General features: G+C 35.3%; 1 protein-coding gene across 5 annotated transcripts in view; it reads right to left on the reverse strand.

Annotated features, from left to right (window-relative positions):
• DMXL1 (Dmx like 1) overlaps window positions 1-19,519 on the reverse strand; it is a 137,898-nt gene that overhangs the window by 95,846 nt on the left and 22,533 nt on the right. For all 5 annotated transcript variants that reach the window (XM_070569483.1, XM_070569482.1, XM_008516045.2 and 2 more), the window contains 6 exons: window positions 19,141-19,212; window positions 16,131-16,209; window positions 10,888-11,020; window positions 6,776-6,842; window positions 5,303-5,481; window positions 167-356 (listed from right to left, as the gene is read on the reverse strand). In XM_070569483.1, coding sequence (XP_070425584.1) covers window positions 167-356; window positions 5,303-5,481; window positions 6,776-6,842; window positions 10,888-11,020; window positions 16,131-16,209; window positions 19,141-19,212 — 720 coding nt within the window. The remainder of the gene's footprint in view (window positions 1-166; window positions 357-5,302; window positions 5,482-6,775; window positions 6,843-10,887; window positions 11,021-16,130; window positions 16,210-19,140; window positions 19,213-19,519) is intronic.

Genomic DNA, 19,519 nt, shown 5'->3' on the forward strand with positions numbered 1-19,519 from the left:
AACCAAATAAAACTGAAAATTTTCTGAGACTTGTTTTCCTAAGTCACATATTTTTTTTCTAACTATCCATATGACTTTGAATATTAATTAGGATGAATGTTACAAAAAAGGCAATGTACAAAAGATTTTAAAACTTGTAGAAAATAACACTTAACAAAACACTCACATCTAAGGCATTTTGAACTCTTTCTTTACTGGAAACACTTCTCTTGAAGTTATTTATTAAATTAATTGGTTCAGTCCAATGGTTGCAGTCACCTCCGTATAACAAACAATCATTTGGTAAAAATGTCTCTACCCAAAGACGACATACATTATCTTTGCAGCAAGTCAACAGTACATTACATACAGAAGCCCTAAGGAATAAAAAGATTTTAGAGGCAAAAACACAAATTTCAAACATTATCACATTCTACAATGTTTCTATAATTACTTAAATGCACAGACTAAGTTTCCAATGAAGAAAATGTCAATATATATTTATGCAACATATTTAATCAAAACCATTACAACTGAGTGGGTATTTGATTTCATCACAGCAAATGCTTGCTAACCTATTTCTTTTCTGCCTAGAATTCAGCAGTTCTTATAAGATTCCTCTTACATCTAAAGAATAGACTGAGATGATGTCATAATCCTTCCATTAATAAGCAAGAAAAAAACCAACATCTTCTATTAAAATTATCTGATTTATTCAGTGGATGGCTATTATTTGAATTATTTCATAGTTCTTCATTTAGAATACTCTCCAAAATTTGAAAACTAGCTGTTCCATAATCATACAAAGCATTCAAAGATAAATCATTTTTAGATGACTTCCTGTTTTCAATATTAAGGAAATAATAAGAATCTGTACTACCAGTCCATGTTCAATTACACTAAACATCAAAAATTGACTTTTACTTTCCACACTAATTAGTAAAATAAATACTCCGTGCATATTGGTCACAAACAAGCTACAGCAACTACTTAGTACACTTATTCTCTCCTTGCCTCACATATGCCAAAAGCAGTGAAGTGCAAAAATAGAAAATTCATGATAAAATAAGTACTAGCCACCTCCCTCCTTAGTCATTCTTGACTTTCAGTGAATTTACTGTCTTGCCACTCCACAAAATAAAAGCAAAATCAATTACATGCATCTTAATAAACCTCGTAAGCATCAAGAGCTCAAAGGCTGAAACTCTACCAACAAAGACTACCTTCAATCCGGTAACTGAGAAAATTTTAAAAAAAAGAAAAAGAAGTCACAATATCCTGTAATAGACACTTATTCAAACATATCTGATTAAAAAAAGAACAATTAGTAGAAGGCTTCTATCAAGTAACTCAGTAAGTTAAAGAAATAAAAACATTCTGTAGTAGTCACTTTGTTAAACATATCTACCAGATTATAAAAAAACAATAGCAAAGGGGAAGAAAATGGAGAAGAGCATATTTTGTCTTGTTCTCCTCTTCAGCTTGCGCCCTCTGTTCTCTCACCTCTCTCCCTCCCTCCCCACCCCACTTTCTCTGTCTACTCCCCTGCCTTTCTCCCCTTTCCACCCCCTCTCTGGGCTTCTCTCCTTCTGCCTTCTCCCACAATTGTTTGCTTCTCTGCCGCTCCAGGCCACCCTCCCTTTCTACCTCTCCTCCTTCTGACCCTCACCTCCCCCACCTCTCTAGGGCCCTTGCTCTTCTTTCCTTTCCAAATCCTCTGTTTCTCTCTCCTTTCCTCATCTTCGTGCCTTTCCCTCCTCCTCCTTCATTTTTTCTCCCTTTTTTCTCTATCCCCCTCCCTCACCTACCCCCCTCTTCCTTCCCTTTATAGTTTCTCTCTAGTACATTCACATACACACTGGCAGTGGCAATGAGATTAAAAGTAAGCAAATAGAAACAGAAGAAAATATATCAAAAGGTAATATGGAAAGTTCAAGGTTCATAGTGCTAATTAGTAACTGGCAGAATAGGAAGGCTTATAAAGGAAGAGCAGAAGGTAGGAGACTAAAGGGCTAAAAAGATAGCAATCAGAAAAGGCATAAGAACTTAGGTAAGAGCAACAAAGCAAGCAAGAAAGGTGCACAGCTCAGAAGCATGGAAAGGGCTTTGACCATTGAGTGTGGGTGGCCCCTGGTGACTCTCCTCAGGATACCAAGCCTTATGGATAGCCAGTGCAAACAGCTGGCAGGTAACATAAGCAGGGCATGGAAGAAATACCCTGATCTGTTTGAGGCACTTCTCTGGCAATATCTCCCTTCCTCACTTCTTCTTCAAGGTATCTTATTCTCTCTTCACAACATCTATCCTATCTTGATGTAACAACAGCCTAAACCAGTTATCTAGAATCAACTTTTGGAAGTTATTCAAGGATATCCAAACCTCCCAACCTGTCCTACATTCATCAATTTTTAATTGGTAAAGAAGTATATGCTCATAACAAACACTCCCAATTCTTCTCTCTCAAGCCAGCAGTCCCTTTGCATAAAGTACTACCATTTGGTTATCTTAATTTTATGCAAAAAACAAAGCACCTGTATTGCCTGGTGAAGATGCCATATCAGAAAGAGCAATGGTCTTTAATGGGATCTCTCTCATAAGAAAGGGTCAGCATTCCCATTATATAACTGCAGGAACTTGGTGAAACAAAAATGAAAACCGGAAGAGCTCAAGGAGATTGGCTGGTTCTTAAATGACATGGATCCAAAAATGAAATTCTGGAGACCTTTAAGAGATGTCATAACTGGGGCCAGCCCCATGGCCGAGCGGTTAAATTCACACGCTTTGCTTTGGCGGCCCACAGTTTCGCCAGTTTGGGTCCTGGGCACAGACACGGCACTGCTCATCAAGCCATGCTGAGGCAGCATCCCACATGCCACAACTAGAAGGACCCACAACTAAAAATATACAACAATGTACTGGGGGGCTCTGGGGAGAAAAAGGAAAAAGACAAAAAAAGTTTTCAAATCTTTAAAAAAAAAAAAGATGTCATAACTAAAGAGAATTCTAGTTCTCTACATAGTTCCCTATACTGCAGAATTTAGTTGACAGAGATAAAATGAACATAAGCAGGAAAAAAAAACCTAGTATGCCTTATTGCTGTTATCAGCATTCATAATGGCCCAGTTTAAGGCATCTGTCTGTGCCTCCACTGTGATCACTTTCCCCAAAACTGAGTGAACGAGGTCAGGACCAGATGTGACTGTCCGCTCTCAGAAGATACACAAATTCATAAGCCTCTTTTTTAGTATTCTGGTGGTCTAACCACCTGTGAAGGAAAACACTTGGATATATCAGAAGAAATCAGTCTCTGAAATGATGTAATCTTAAATAGTTCCAAAAGATTCACAGTTTGTGATGACAGCTATCTTTATTGAGATCATTTGTAACTCTTAAAATGAGAGTTAACATATGCCACAACTCATTCTATTCTAAACACATTTTTATATACATGGGCAATGGTCTCAGAGGTACTAAAGCAATAGTTCTCAAAGTGAAGCTGGGGTGAGCGTGCTTTTGATGACAATATAGAATGTCCACACCATTCTCCTTTAGCCCAAAGACTCTGACAAATCCTTCTAACAGCAGAACCATTACTGTTCCTAGAGTGTCCTAATCCTAAGCTTTGTTAGATTGGAGGGCTGAGGTAGGAAGAATAGTATCTACTGAAATAGAAAATAGTTCCAAAAACTTAGGTCTAACAATGATGGATACATGTCATTATACATATGTTCAAACCCATAGAATGCACATGAAGAGTGACCCATAATGTGAACTATGGACTTTAGGTGATGATAATGTGTTGATGTAGGTTCATCAATTGTAACAAATGTACCCCTCTCGTGGGGGATATTGATAATGGGGGAAGCTATACATGTGTGGAGGCAAGGGGTATGTGGGAAATCTCTATACTTTCCCCTCAATTTTGCTGTGAACCTTAAACTGCTCTAAAAAAAAATCAGTCTTAATACTAAAAAAAATTAAATTTTTTTTAATCTAGGTATATTCTGCTGGCTCAAAAAAGAGCAAAACTAGGGGCTGGCCCCGTGGCCGAGTGGTTGGGTTCGCGCACTCCGCTGCAGGCGGCCCAGTGTTTCGTTGGTTCGAATCCTGGGCGCGGACATGGCACTGCTCACCAGGCCACGCTGAGGCAGCGTCCCACATACCACAACTAGAAGGACCCACAACAAAGAATATACAACTATGTACCAGGGGGCGTTGGGGAGAAAAAGGAAAAAAATAAAATCTTTAAAAAAAAAAAAAAAAAGAGCAAAAGTAAAGTTAACAAATGATCCAGGTAAACTACCACAGATCAGCTTAAGACATCTCAGGTGACAAAAAGGTAAGGGAAAAACTATACTGCTCCTACATGGTCTGGTCACATTGAAAATAGCCATGTGGAACAAAAAGGGATTTCTACCTATACTTAAGTAATAGGTCTCTATAACTTATTAATTATAGGCAAAAATTCAATGGGACATCAACTCTTACAAAGACTACATGAAAGAAAGGAAGCACTAACAGATATGTTTGTGCACGTATGTGTAGGTTGAACTAACACCTAGTTGAGGGCATCAGAGTGTACTAACCCACTCTCTTTTCCTCAAAGATGTTGGGTGCTGGGCCAGCCCGGTGGCACAGAGGTTAAGTTTGCCCATTCCGCTTCTCAGCGGCCCAGGGTTTGCCAGTCCGGATCCCTGGCGTGGACATGGCACCCCTTGGCAAAAGCCATGCTGTGGTAGGCATCCCACATATAAAGCAGAGGAAGATGGGCACGGATGTTAGCTCAGAGCCACTCTTCCTCAGAAAAAGAGGAGGATTGGTAGTAGTTAGCTCAGGGCTAATCGTCCTCAAAAAAAAAAGGATGTTGGGTGCAGTTAAAGAAATGTTTGAGGCCTTACAGTATATCCTCTCAATAAAGCTGTTTGCTTTGATTTTTTTTTTAAAAAAAAGGAAACTAGAGAAGATATGCATAGAGGGTACAAGACAAAGGAGTGAAATGTGAAAAAGTGCATGCAAATGACAATTTGGAGAATGATTAAGAGACAAAAGAACCGGATACATACACAGAGAAGAAAAAGATGCACAACTTTGTCACTTAAGACATCTGATATGAAAGTAAATTATCCTTTCACACAGCTCTCCTCTTCAGTGTCAATCATAGTTGACTCATGGCCAGATGTTTGCCAGCCAGGGACTACCTAATATTACTTGAATCTTCACAGGCAAAAGTCCTACGGTTACGCATTCTCAAAGTGAGAAAAGCAGTCTAAGTCACAAAGATAACGTTCTCTTAATACATGGGGAAAACGACCAATCCACTGACCTAGGCATGTATTTGCTTGTTTTTCGCCAGGAAAATCCATTCACAGCTCGAGGATGGGCCAGATATACAAAAGAAAAGTCAATTTCTCCTTGGGATTCTTTTTCTGAACTTTTATCTGGAGAGGTAACAGCTGTCCGCCAGTTTTCTACATTATACCATACCTTTAAAAGACAATCATCCTAAGGAAAAAAAAAATAGAAAAATATCCAGATCAGAATTAAATTAAAGATTACGTCAAATAGCAAAAAAAGATTTCTCTCCCCAACCACAGAAACTTAGGGATGGGAGGAGGGGTTGGGCATAGAGGAAATGAGAAGAAAATCTCTGATTCTGATACTTTTTTATTAGTATTCTTTAATTGTGCTTTGAGAATTAAGGTGTGTGAACCTGTGTATTTTGCAAAGGTTGGTTCAAGGAAAATGCTAGTTACCATACATTATGGAAAATGGAGACATTAAGGAAAAGACTGAAAGATGAATTCAAGGATTCAGCTTTCCCACTGGGCCAAATATCAAATAAGAAAGCATTACCACTAGCAGACTTACAAGGGCTGCTAATTTTTTAAAATAAAGGACAGTTTTCATGAATTACCATAGGAGTGCTCAAAGAAAAATGTTGACGATGATAATAACTAGTTAACAACTACTACTATATAAAATATCATAAGTACGATCAAAATTGCATCTCCTAATTTGGGAGGGGAAGAACAAGGGAGACTGGAATGTACCAGGTTCTGCTCTTAAACTGTAATTGCATTCCCACCTGTAAAGTCAATCAGAATAAACAGCTCCACTTCTCTCCCAAAAAAACCTCACTGAGGATTTAGGGCATCTCACATTCCTAGTCTGCAGAAGGCTTTGAGCCATGAGAACAATAATTTCAGACTATTAGTTGTGCATGTATTGCTTATGAACCAATGATTAGAAATAAAATAATTTCAAGGAAATACAATTGTTTTGAAATCAACAGGTAAATACGAAGAAAATGGTTACAATTGTCTTTCTAGAAAGTCTGTAAATTCTTACACTTTAAATACAGCCTAATACAGCTGCCAGCTAAAAGATAATTAATATAAATAGTAGCTATAGTTTAATGACAGTATACTGCATGCAACATACTGTGTCAGTCACTTTACATATACTGTCTAAATTAATCCTATGATTAATGACCTATGAGGTAGGTGTTTTATCTTAAGTTTACACATGACAAAACCAAGGTTCAAAGGGATTAACTTGTCCAAGATCAAAAAGCTGACAAATGGCAGATTTATACTCAGATCTACCTTAAAGTCTGTGGTGTTTCAATTATACCATACTGCCTTTAACATTATATTTAGCCAATTTTTTGCTATTTAACATTTTTAATAGAAAATACGTTCAACTTAAATAAGCAAAAGAATGAAGCCAGTTAACGTTTTTGAAGTTTCAAAATAAACCATAAATACAATTTGGCAATAGCATTTTCACAAATTACCTTCCCAGCAGTGGCAAAAAATTCTCCATCTGGTGAAAATTTCATTAAATGAACTTGGGAAGCAGTTCTGTAAATTAAACAGATAAAGAATAATTTTCAAGAAAAAAAATAAGTGAATGCAATATTACTTCTCTAATCTACATTCTGCAATTTGCTTCAAATAATAGAAAATTCTGTGATAACAAAAGTTGCATACTCACTTTTAAGCATATGTCATAAATGTAAAATAAATTTAAAAACATAAAACTTAAATATAAAAGTTATTTTTTATGTAAGAATATCCACACATAAGAATCATCCAAGGAATGACTTACCAGTCTTTAAAGCTTAAGAAAAAGAGTCACACCCTCATTCTCTTAATATGTGAGAAAGAGAAAAAGATTTCATTCTTTAACTTGGAAATCTAATTTCCAGAGCCACAGATATCCATATTCCAAAATACATTTTCATGGACAATAAATCAATACTTTAAAATGAATTTTGTCTTAAGGCAGCATTTGCCTAATTAAAGATTATGTGTGGGTTAATGAGGGACTTATAACCATCCTGGATTTAGCCTGCCAGCTTCACCTATATACTTGGTGCATACTTGTCTTTTCTTCTCCAAAGAGCTTTAGCTCATTTCCCTTCATCCCCTTCCCTTCTGGCTACCCATATATGCTGATCTCAAGACACCTCTCACTATCATTGCTTTCCTTTTCTTTACCCAAGTTCATGCTTAGAGAGATTTATCTTAAATTTATCTGTAAAAAGCCAAAGAGGAATTCTGTCACAGTTCATTCCAAATATGAGTAACTTTTTTTCCTGATTTTAAATGCCATAAATACGTAATAGAAAATACTGATACAGATGGATGAAAATAAGAAAATGAAATCATCTAGTTTCACCAATACCATGACACTCATTCCAGGCAAAACCACTGTTAACATTTTAATGCAGAGGCTTCCAAACCCTTCTCTCCATTCTCCTCTCTGTTTTATCTGAAAGGGTGCAGGGGAGGAGAGGATAGCAACTGAGGTCATAATTACAGTTTGCTTTGTAATATTTATTTAAAATATGTTATGAACATTTTTGCATAGCAATGTGTATAGAACTGTATTATTTTATTGGCTTATGGTAGTCCATTACACATATATACAATAATTTTAAATTATTTAACAATTCACTGCAGTTTTCTTATTTTTTATGCTACAAAAAAAAAGTGGCTCAATGGACATTCTTCCATATGCATTTTTATGCACCTGGTTAATCTTAGGGATATCCTTAAGACAAATTATTAAAAGTGCCTGGTCTCCATGATTGTGACCTTGTTCCCCTACAGTCTTTTCTCAAAACACCAGTTAAAGCAGTCCTTTTAAAAGGGAATACTCTGCTCAAAACCCCAACAGCTTTCCTACTCACTCAGAATAAAAGACAAAAGCAACAGAATAACCTATAAGCTGACTCTTGACTGATCATTTCATCACTCCTCACCCTGATCACTACTCCAGCCACAAGCTAAAACACATTCTTAACCTCAGAGTCTTTGCACTTGATGTTCCCTCTGCCTATAACATTCTTCTCCCAGAGATATGCATGCTCAGCTTACTCCCTCACCTCCTTCAAGTCTATACTCAAATATCACTTCTACTCTTCTTCCCCTTACCCTACTTTCTTTTTCACTATTGTAGTTACTGATCTTCATCTAACAAGTGTAACCAGTGTTTTAAATGCACCACAAATAGAATATGATCTCAACTTTTAAATGTATTCCAGTTAGTGTAATCTTCAGCTGATCCTAAATCAAAACTCGCATAATTGCTAGTTATTTAAAAACTGCTAAATAAATACTTAAATATCTGCTTACTTAAATAACAAATCGTCTCGAATAAATAACTAGTATGTCTAGTCCAAGTTACTACTGTATACTTTGATGTTGATTTAATTTAAGATTCTTCCCTCTTCCAAATGCATGAAACACATTTCAAATTCTTAGTTCAACCCAGGAAAGCCCTTTTCTAGATCTGTGGTGAAGGCAATTTAACACTTTGCTGCTCCCTTCTCCCCAACCTTGTACGAAATACTCCAAAGCAAAGCCACAGCTCTTTCTAAAAACTGTCTTTGCAAAATTCTATTCCCTCTCCACATGTTAACCCTTTTTAATACCTATTACACTCCCTTATTAACAGTATATAAGAGTATCTGTTTCTCCAAACATTCACTAGTAATAGATATTATTCATCCTCTTCTTTCTGGATATTTAATATTATTTGATTTTGAGTGAGATCAATCAACTCTTAATACACTTCTTATTCATATGTGCTACCATTTAAAAATTTTTGCTTCATTGTCCATTTTGTTTATTATTGCAATATCTGCTCTTTTCTCATTAATTTTTAAGACTTCATTTTAAAAAAGGCATTAACCCCAAATTGCAAATATTTCCTCTCAAGTTTTTGTTTCTTTTCCTTATGGTCTTTTTTCTTTATAGAAATTTTTTTATTGACACAGTCAAAACTATTAATTTTTTCCTTTCCTTTCATTTTCTAGTTTTGATGTCATACTTAGAAAGTCTTTCCCTAACTCTAAAGCAGCACTTTTCATCCAATAGCAATAGAACATAAATGACAAATGTTAGCCAATATGTAATTTTAAATTTCCCAGCAGCCACACTTTAAAAAGTAAAAAGAAACAGGTGAAATTAATATTTTATTTAACTTAATATAGAAACATATTATTGTTTTGACATGCAATCAATAAAAAATTAATAGGATATTTTGCATTCTTTTCTTTGTGCTAAGTTTTTGAAATTCAGTGCGTAGTTTATACTTACAGCACCATCTCAATTCAGACTAGCCACAATTCAAGTGGTCAACAGCCATATGTGGCTAACTGCTACCATATTGGACACTGTAGCTCTAAAACATGAAAATTCACCTACATTTTCTTCTAATAGTTGTTTCATTGTATAGAAATTCAATTTTTTCCTTCCTTTGACATTTCTTTTGGTGCTAGATATGAAACAGCCTCTAACTTCATTTTCTCTTCCACAGAGCTAGCAAGCAAGTTTGTCACACTGACGTAAAATGCCATCTTATATGTTAAATCTCAATGTTTAATCGGCTATAATCCTGGACCTTAATCTGTCTGTTCCTTTATCAACAACAAACTGCTTGACCAGCTACAGTGTCAGAATTCATTGTACCATACAGGATATCCTCATTCTTTTTTTCTTTCAGAATCATCCTGATTTTCCCTTGTCCTTTTAAATGAAGTTTAGAACTATGCTCAAAAGTAGAAATTCCAGTGTGATTTTAATAAGAATTATTTTCAATGCACAGATTAATTTGGGGAAAATATACTTCCTCACAATAGGAAAACTTCCAATCAAAAGCATAGAAGAAAAGGTTATCTCTGTCTGTCTCCTTTCACATAATTTAGCAAGTTTCTCTTTAATGATCTTCATATAGGCCTTATACACTTCTTATGTTTCTTTCTAGTTGTTTTATTCAACAACTGAAAAACAATGAATCTGGGACCAGCCCCAGTGGCCTAGTGGTTAAGTCGGCATGCTCTGCTTCAGCAGCCTGGGTTCAGTTCCTGGGCACAGACCTACACCCATCTGTTAGCAGCCATACTGTGCTGGGGGCCCACATACTAAGAAAATAGAGGAAGATGGGCAAAGATGTTAGCTCAGAATCTTCCTCAGGAAAAAAAAAAAGAGGGGTCAGCTTGATGGCACAGTGATTAAGATCACACATCCCACTTCGGTGGCTCAGGGTTCCTCAGTTTGGATCCTGGGTGTGGACCTACACACTGCTCATCAAGCTATGCTGCAGCAGTGTCCCACATACAAAAAATAAAGGAAGATTGGCACAGGTGTTAGCTCAGGGCCAGTCTTCCTCACGAAAAACAAAAACAATAAACAAAAAATAGAATGTATAGAACATGGGAAATGCTGAACTCTATATACAATAAAAGGCATGTCACAGAATAAAAAGTCAATACTTTTTATGTTAGTGTGGTTTTACACAAACTAAAATGCATTCATAATATAATAAAATCATACAGAACAGGTTTTATACAGTTTAACATATAGGTTTATCAGTTTAATCCCCTAATTAACTACTTACTTGCAATGCCAAATGCATCTCCAATCCCCAAAGTTAAGATCTGTTTTATCTGGATTTTCATCTTCAGTTGGTTTCTCCAAGTTAGCATTGGACCAGAGTTGCAAACAGTCAGAACCAGTTAAAAGACGATTGCCTAAAAAATATATATATTATTCATCATTTATTATTTAGGTACTTAATTAGTAAGTTACATGCATAAGACATTAATATAATAATATAAGGATAGTACAACTCCTAAAAAAAGTCAAATAACAAAAAAAGACTTGAGGGAAGTATGGGTAAGGCTGTATTTTACTTTTATTGAAGCAGCTTGAGGGAAAAAAAGGAAGAGATTTTATAATCTCTCATTCAACAAACATTTAATGAGCATCTTCTTTGTACCAAGCACTGTGCTAGGCACTGGGGATACAATGACAAATAAACATTGTCTTTTTTCATGATAGGCTCACATTCCATTAGAGAAATATTATGAACAGATGCATGAAGGCATGCAAGTTCAAATATGTTCCCAAGAATGTCTCATAGTCTGGTATGATTAAGGAATAAGGTACACAGTAGAACTAGAAAAAGAAATAAAGTTGGAAAAAATTTTAGGGTCAGACTGTGAAGCATTTTTGAAGTTCATAAGGAGTCCGGAGTTTGTTATATGTGGTTGGGAGTTAAGGTTTTTAAGTGAAGGAGGGGTTTACATAATTGGACCTGTATCTTAGAACAAGACGTCTCAACTGGGGCACGGGGAGTGTCAATAGACGGACTTGAAGAGGTCTGTAAACCTCCCTCCACTGAGATAATATGCAAAGTAACATGTATAGCTTGTGCATTTTTCTAGAAAGAGAATCTATAATTTTCACCATACTTTCAAAGACTCCAATACACAAAGAAGGGTAAAGATCCTTTTTAGAAAATAACTCTAGGGGGCTGGCCCGGTGGCGCAGCTGTTAAGTTAGCTCAGGGGAAGTCTTCCTCAGCAAAAAGAGGAAGATTGGCAGTAGTTAGCTCAAGGCTAATCTTCCTCACCAAAAAAAAAAAAAGAAAAGAAAAGAACTCTAGGGGCCGGCCCGGTGGCACAGTGGTTAAGTTTGCACGTTCCGCTTCTCAGCGGCCTGGGGTTCACCTGTTCGGATCCCAGGTGTGGACATGGCACCGCTTGGCAAAAGCCATGCTGTGGTAGGCGTCCCACATATAAAGCAGAGGAAGATGGACATGGATGTTAGCTCAGGGCCAGTCTTCCTCAGCAAAAAGAGGAGGATTGGCAGTAGTTAGCTCAGGGCTAATCTTCCTCAAAAAAAAGAAAAGAACTCTAAACAGACAAGACTAGGGAAAACATAAGACACAGAGAAACCTGGTTAATTAACCATAAAAATACAAATGTGAAATCATGAGGATCTGAATCAAATATTAAAGCATGAAGCAAGGATTCGAAAGCCACTTCAAAAAGTAGAATTTTCAAGGCTTATCACCACCTAAAACACAGGGAGATACAAGAGGTTTTAAGGACAGATTCCAGCTTCATGACTTGGGTAAGTGAGTAGAAGATTGTGCTATCATCCAAAGAAAGAAGATAATGGAGGAGACACAATGTTGGCCAAAAAGCTGACAATAAATTAGGCATTCACTCTGGCAATTAAAGACTATGGATTCATGTCTCTCTGGAAAGATCACTTTATTTCCAAAGGAAAGTAGGTCTGTGGCAAAACACAGACTTTAGATCAGAAATCTTTGTATCTAAATCTCAAATAAGTCACTTAAATAGACATGCAAATTTGATCTAGGTGGGCAACCTCTGACCCTCAATTTTCTCATCTATACAATTATACTCATCTAGACTTCTTGTAAGGATTAGCTATATATGTATAACGTATCTAGTACAGGCTAGGCACTTAGCAGAAGCTCAATAAACAGTAGGAAGTATGCGGCCGGCCCCATGGCTGAGTGGTTAAGTTCACGTGCTATGCTTTGGCAGCCTGGGGTTTCACCGGTTTGAATCCCAGGTGCAGACATAGCACTGCTCATAAGGCCATGCTGAGGCGGCGTCCCACATAGCACAAACAGAGGCACTCACAACTAGAATATACAACTATGTACTGGGGGCCCATAGGGAGAAGAAAAACAAAAGATTGGCAACAGTTCTTAGCTGAGGTGACAATCTTGAAAAGAAAAAAAACAGAAGCAAGTAGGTGGAAAGTCTCACAGACAGATAAAAACAGCCCAGAAAGTATAATGAAATATTCTATTTAAATATGGTTACTATTCTACTGGTTAGCTTAGCAACAGACATGTCTTCTTTTCTTTTTTATTGAGATAAAATTGACATATAATATTATATTAGCTTCAGGTATACAACATAATTTGATATTTTTATATATTGCAAAATGATCACCACAATAAGTCTAGTTAACATGCATCACCACACATGGTTATAAAATATTTGTTCTTGTGATGACAACTTTTAGGATTTACTCTCTTGGCAACTTCCTAACTACAGTCACTACGCTCTACCTTATATCCCCATGATTTACTTATTTCATAAGCGGAAGTTTGTACTCTTTGACCTCCTTCACCCATTTCACCTACCCACCCCCCCCCACCCACACACTCTACACTTCTGGCAACCACCACCCTGTTCTCTGTATCTATGAGTTTGATTTTTAAAAGTTTTCTTTTCTTTAACATAAACTTAAGATAAAATTAAGGTATCCCATAAAGGATTAAAAATTTAATGTAGAATACAAAATAATCAATCCCAGGTATGGAATGAAGCAAGAGTAGATAAAGTATGGTATAATATATTGATTTGAACACAAAGAGCAGGGGTATGGATATTAAAGTAGGAAAAATAGCATAAAAAGTCTAAAACAGAAAATATTACAATGTAAGCATGATGCAACTGTGGGTTTGGAGACAATGCAAAAGCACTATAGTCAGTTTATTAATGCCATCTGAAAAAATTTCTTTATATCCCAATACCTGACATATAATAATAAGCAAATGCTGATCAAAACCAAAATACTAATACTTCACTTAAAATATTTAAACTGTTTATAAATAATTGCAGTTTATTTGCAAAAATAATAATATACTAATAGCTCCCAAATATTTATTACAGTAATAACTCATTTCTCAACCAAACCACTAAATTTTAAACTTTTTGACTATAAAAAGAAAAATAAACTTTTATGTAAATTTTAACTTAATCACAATTAAAAAGACAATGGCGACAAGCTGTTGTCAAAGCACTACAGATATGTTAAGAAAATAAGTAATTATCTTTTAATACTACTCTACAATGATGATTTTAGAAGAACTATTAATACTATCCTCTGAAGCATTATTACTGACAACCACAGATACAAAAATCCCAATCAACAACTACATCATTACTAAAGAAATATCACTCAATTCAAATATTAAATATTTTTATTACAGTTATTAATATGACACTTCAAGTAGCCAGTTCACTTGCTAACAATATTTTCATAGAACTTTATCATTTACCAAGTACTTTCATATACCCTACCATATTGGATCATTAAAAAACTATCTTGTGAAATAGATGTTATTTTAATTTACAAGTGAGTTAATCACTCTTGATCTGTTAAGTAATCTGTTCGTGATCACAAAACTTGTAGTCAAATATATCAACATTTATTGAGAGTGTAATATATGACGGACCCCTAGATTCTGAATAAAACAGAATCTTGGCCCTTGTCTAATCAAAAAAATAAACCATGTAAACAAGTAATTACAACAGATTGTAGTGCTATAATAGAGTAGCCATATAATTTATCATCCAAATAATAACACTTGTGAAAGTGACTCTATTAATAATCATATGAAGACAACAGGCATAAACTGGGACATAAGTCACCCTATCCATAGTAGTTATATACAAAGTGATGTACTAAATGCCAAATTTGGACCCAGGTCTGACCTCTTTTCACTATATGCATAAAACATACATGTAGGTTACCAGTTAGTAAGCATCAATCTTAGAATCTCATGGGAAGAAACACTCTAAAACACTGTGATTTTTTTTCAGAAATCTCAAAAATAATCTCTGTTATCTTCTAAAATGATTTCCAAAAGTTCTAAACTTTGGGTTCTAAATTAACATTTTTTTCCCACCATTTCATGTACTATGTTAAAATTTAAGCTATCTTACCTAAACTGATGACTTCTAGTTCTATGTTCCAAAGGTAACTTCTTTCTTATATTCTAGATTCAAATGATCTATCTATTGTATATTGCTATCTGATATGCAAGCATTCCAAATTCCACACATCCAAACAAAACCTAAGTTTCTCTATACCTAACTCCTACATATCACTCTTCTTCTTATGGTCACAGATATTCTGAAAGTAATCTGAAATCCAGTTGTCAAGTAAAGTCAATTCTGTCATCTAAATGCATTTCATATCCGTGTAATCCTTTCATTAGCCATTCAATATTAACTGAGCACCTACTATGTTAAAGGCACTGAAACACGCTCTTATTTCTCATTCAGACTACTGTGAATGCATACTTTCCAAAGGTAATTATAAATAATATAATATTTATCCTCCTGTCCCTCTTGTCTCTGATTCTCCTAACTCACTGCTATCAGAAATTCTTGCAAAACCATAAATCTTAGCTTGTCACTAGCCACTTTCAAAAAACTTTAATGCTTTTTAGACAATAAAAAGAATTAAATTCAATTCCTTGCATGACTTTAAAGGCCTTCCATAGTATGCTGCAATCTTATCTCATCACCAGACTCACTCCAGCCTCAGTGAAGTACAAACCATTATTAGAATACATCTTATGCTTTCTTTCTTTGTGCCTTTGCTCACCGTGGTAGATTGGTAAAAACGGCTTCAGGATGGTTTTTTAATGTAGAAATAGATAACTGATACGTACACACATTATCTCTTCTTAGAATTCAATTCCTTTTTCCCTCCTCCATCTATCCCCACCTTCATTGTTAAAATCTATCTACTTTCAGGTCAAAAGGCTCCTCTTCAATGAAACTGATTTCCCAGAGAGAATCAATGTCTCCTTCACAAAACAACGGGTATTCCTACCATAGCTGAAAATTATTACAGTGCATATTTGTCTTAATTTCAGTACAGGCTCTAAAAGAGTACAATCTGTTTCACTTACTTTTGTGTTTCCCACAAAAGCAGAACTGAAATACATGAAAGTAGTAAAAGCAACAGCCTACACAAGTGACAGTCCATTTCAGTCAATCCTGCTTGTGTTCTTACCTGTAGGATCCCAAGTTATATTGTGTGCTATTGATTCCAGAAAAAATTGGCCACTTTTCTGCCATTGACTATATAATTCCTAAAATTAAAAGAAAAAAGTCATTTAGTCAATTATTATTTGCATCTTTTCTCTGTCAAATGTATATATTCATGCTTATTATTCTTAATAATACATGTAGTCACTTTTTTTTGAGGTCTAACTGTCCACGTAGTCATTTTTTGTGTGTGAGGAAGAGTGGCCCTGAGCTACCATCTGTTGGCAATCTTCCTTTTTTTGTTTGAGGAAGATGATCCCTGAGCTAAAATCCGTGCCAGTCTTCCTCTACTTTGTATATGGGACACCAGCACAGCGTGGCTGGATAAGTAGCGTGTAGGTCCACACCCAGGATCTGAACCCGCAAACCTTGGGCCACCAAAGCAGAGCGTGTGAACTTAACAACTATGACACTGGGCCGGTCCCCATGTAGTCATCTTTAAGGAGAACAAAATGTTCAATTCAGTCAAAAAAAATAAGGAATATGCTATGGATTAGTGAGAGAACATCCATTCCCAGATGTCCAAAAGTCCATCCTTAGTATATCTAAACAACGAATAAGTATAGGCCACCTTGGACAATATTAGACTTTTAAAATTATAATCATTAATTTAATATTACTAGAGTTTTGAAAGTTTAATTTTAAATGTGTCTGTGTCTCTGCTATTTGAAGCTGGCTTCTCTTTTAATGTTTCATCCCCACCTGAGGTCATACGGTATGTGTGAAAATTCGGAATAAGATATGTAACACTTACATTATACTATATTTAAAGCAATATTTTGCAAACTTTTTTTACCTGCAAACCAGTAAAAAATATACATTGCACTGTGACCAAGAACACACCTACATATACACATAAATGCAATCTAAGTTCACCCTTACCACATGTGATGCACTCTAATATTTTCTATTCGATTTCATTTTCTTTTAAATTCAGGTTGTGGCCTACAAAGCTGATTTCACTAACCTCTCATAGACCGAGACCCATAAACATTCTCTTGAGGCAGTGGTTCTCATATTGCTAGAATTACAGATTTTGTACACCTTCCAAGTCTATGATTTTTCCATTTGTTCCAGTTTTCCCCTTATTCAACAAGCTTTTTTTTTACCCTCTCTGTAATGTCAGTGCTGCCAACCATTAAACCAGTCTCTTCTTCTTAAGTTTTCGACACTATTATATTAAAATTATAATTATTACAAGAGAAAAATGGGCAAAAACTGAAATTGTCGATTCTACCCTTACTAATACAGGAATTTTAACATGACGTATTGATATTTTTTTAAAGTCAGCTATTTCCTTCAACAAATATTTATCGAGTATTATTTGAAATATATTGTTCTGGGTGGAGCAACCATCTTTAAAATTTATTTTTAGTACTGTCAATTACTAATTCATAAGTCTATAAGAGCCTCTAATATAGGATTCATTAGTTAATAAATAAATACAAATAGAAATCAGAAGAGAACTGTGGTCTCTCCTTCCATGAAATTTAAAAATGGTTATCAACTAACCCAGAGAAAATATCTTTCATTAACACAAGGTAGGAAAAGAATGGTCACAACTAGGAATCAATACAGCTGATTTTATTCTTAGCTCTGTGGTTTAACAGCTGTTTCATTGGTCAAGTCACTTAATTTTCTTTGGGCCTCGGCTGCCTAATTTATAAAAAAGAAATAACAGCTGCCAAACTAAGCCAGAGGGAATTCGTAGGATACTAATGAGATATTAATAAGATACTAATGAGCAAAAATGACAACTATTAAAAGATATGTAAAGGTATGATTATTATTAAAAGACTGTTTCTTTCTATTTAACATATTTCCACACAGTCTTTGATATTATGTCATCCTTATACTATCTCCACGAAGAATGAATAGATATTAACCAATTTCAGAATTGAGCAAAGAGCCTCGTAAGGCTGACTTGCTTAGGATCAAATAGTTAGAAAGCAGCTGAGAAAGAAATCAGCCTTATGACTCCTAATACAATACTCTTAAGACCCCACTATGCTGACCCTTTTATGTGATTTAAATCACCAGTTTAACCTTTAGTAGAGATGGGTAAAATGACCTGATCAGTCTGCTATATTTAAGAGCATTAAAGCACCCAAGAAATCTACTACATAACTTCAATAATTATAAATTATTGTTTTAACCAGCTTTCAGAACTATTTCTGCGTATAGTTTCTTTATAAAGAAAAACATTCACTGACCCATTAACAACTATACTACACAATATTATAAGTGCAAGAAAATAAGTCCTGGAGATATAAGATTCTGCAATTAAAAGTTAAAATGTAACTTTAAAAACAAAATACATAAGAAAAGGCAGAAAAACTATACAAAAGTGGATCATAAAAATAAAGTGCCACATATGACTGGACAATGGTGCTTGACACTAGCAATAAAGTAACTGCCAAACTTAAAGTTGCTGGCTCTTCAAATACTTATTATAAAAGAAAACACAGGGGCCGGCCCAGTAGCGCAGCAGTTAAGTGTGCACATTCCGCTTCTCAGCGGCCCGGGGTTCGCCAGTTCGGATCCCGGGTGAGGACATGGCACTGCTTGGCAAGCCATACTGTGGCAGGTGTCCCACGTATAAAGTAAAGGAAGATGGGCATGGATGTGAGCTCAGGGCCAGTCTTCCTCAGAAAAAAGAGGAGGATTGGCAGTAGTTAGCTCAGGGCTGATCTTCCTGAAAAGAAACCCCAAAAGAGTAAAAAATAAATGAAAAAATGTCAGAAGGAAAAAAGGCAAAACATTTCAAGACAATTCATCAGCACAATTTAGTTTTATTTCAATGAAAGATTTAAACATTTTTAATATGGAAGTGACATTTAACATGTATTTTTAATTATACTGTATAATTTATACTGATTTATTTGATGATCACACTGATTTTGAACTCTTAAAAATAGTATCTTTTAATCCTCAAGACATCTCAATTCCTAAAAGAAGAATCATAAATTACTGACCAAACTTTTCTTTTGCTTCGGTAGGTTAACTGGCTCAAAAACAGAGATAACATTTCCATAGGATGCTGCAATCTTTTAAGAGGAAAAAAGAAAGAAAATTTATGAATATGTTAACTTACTTATGAATTAAAAGAGCAAAACAAACGAATAGTATAACTTAATATTCCCATACACACAATTTCATTCACCAATACTTCAGAATGTCGGTTTTGGAGACCACAATATCTGGGTCAAAATCCCAGTACTGTCACTTACTAACTGTAACTAGCAAGTTAATCTCTATGAATCTTAGTTTTTTCTATCTACATTTACAATATGTATAATACTGTCTTCCTAATAGAATTGTTTTGAAGATTCAAATCACATTTGTGAAACATCT

The sequence above is a fragment of the Equus przewalskii genome, chromosome 13 (assembly GCF_037783145.1).
Source record: "Equus przewalskii isolate Varuska chromosome 13, EquPr2, whole genome shotgun sequence".
Taxonomy (NCBI): Eukaryota; Metazoa; Chordata; class Mammalia; order Perissodactyla; family Equidae; genus Equus; species Equus przewalskii.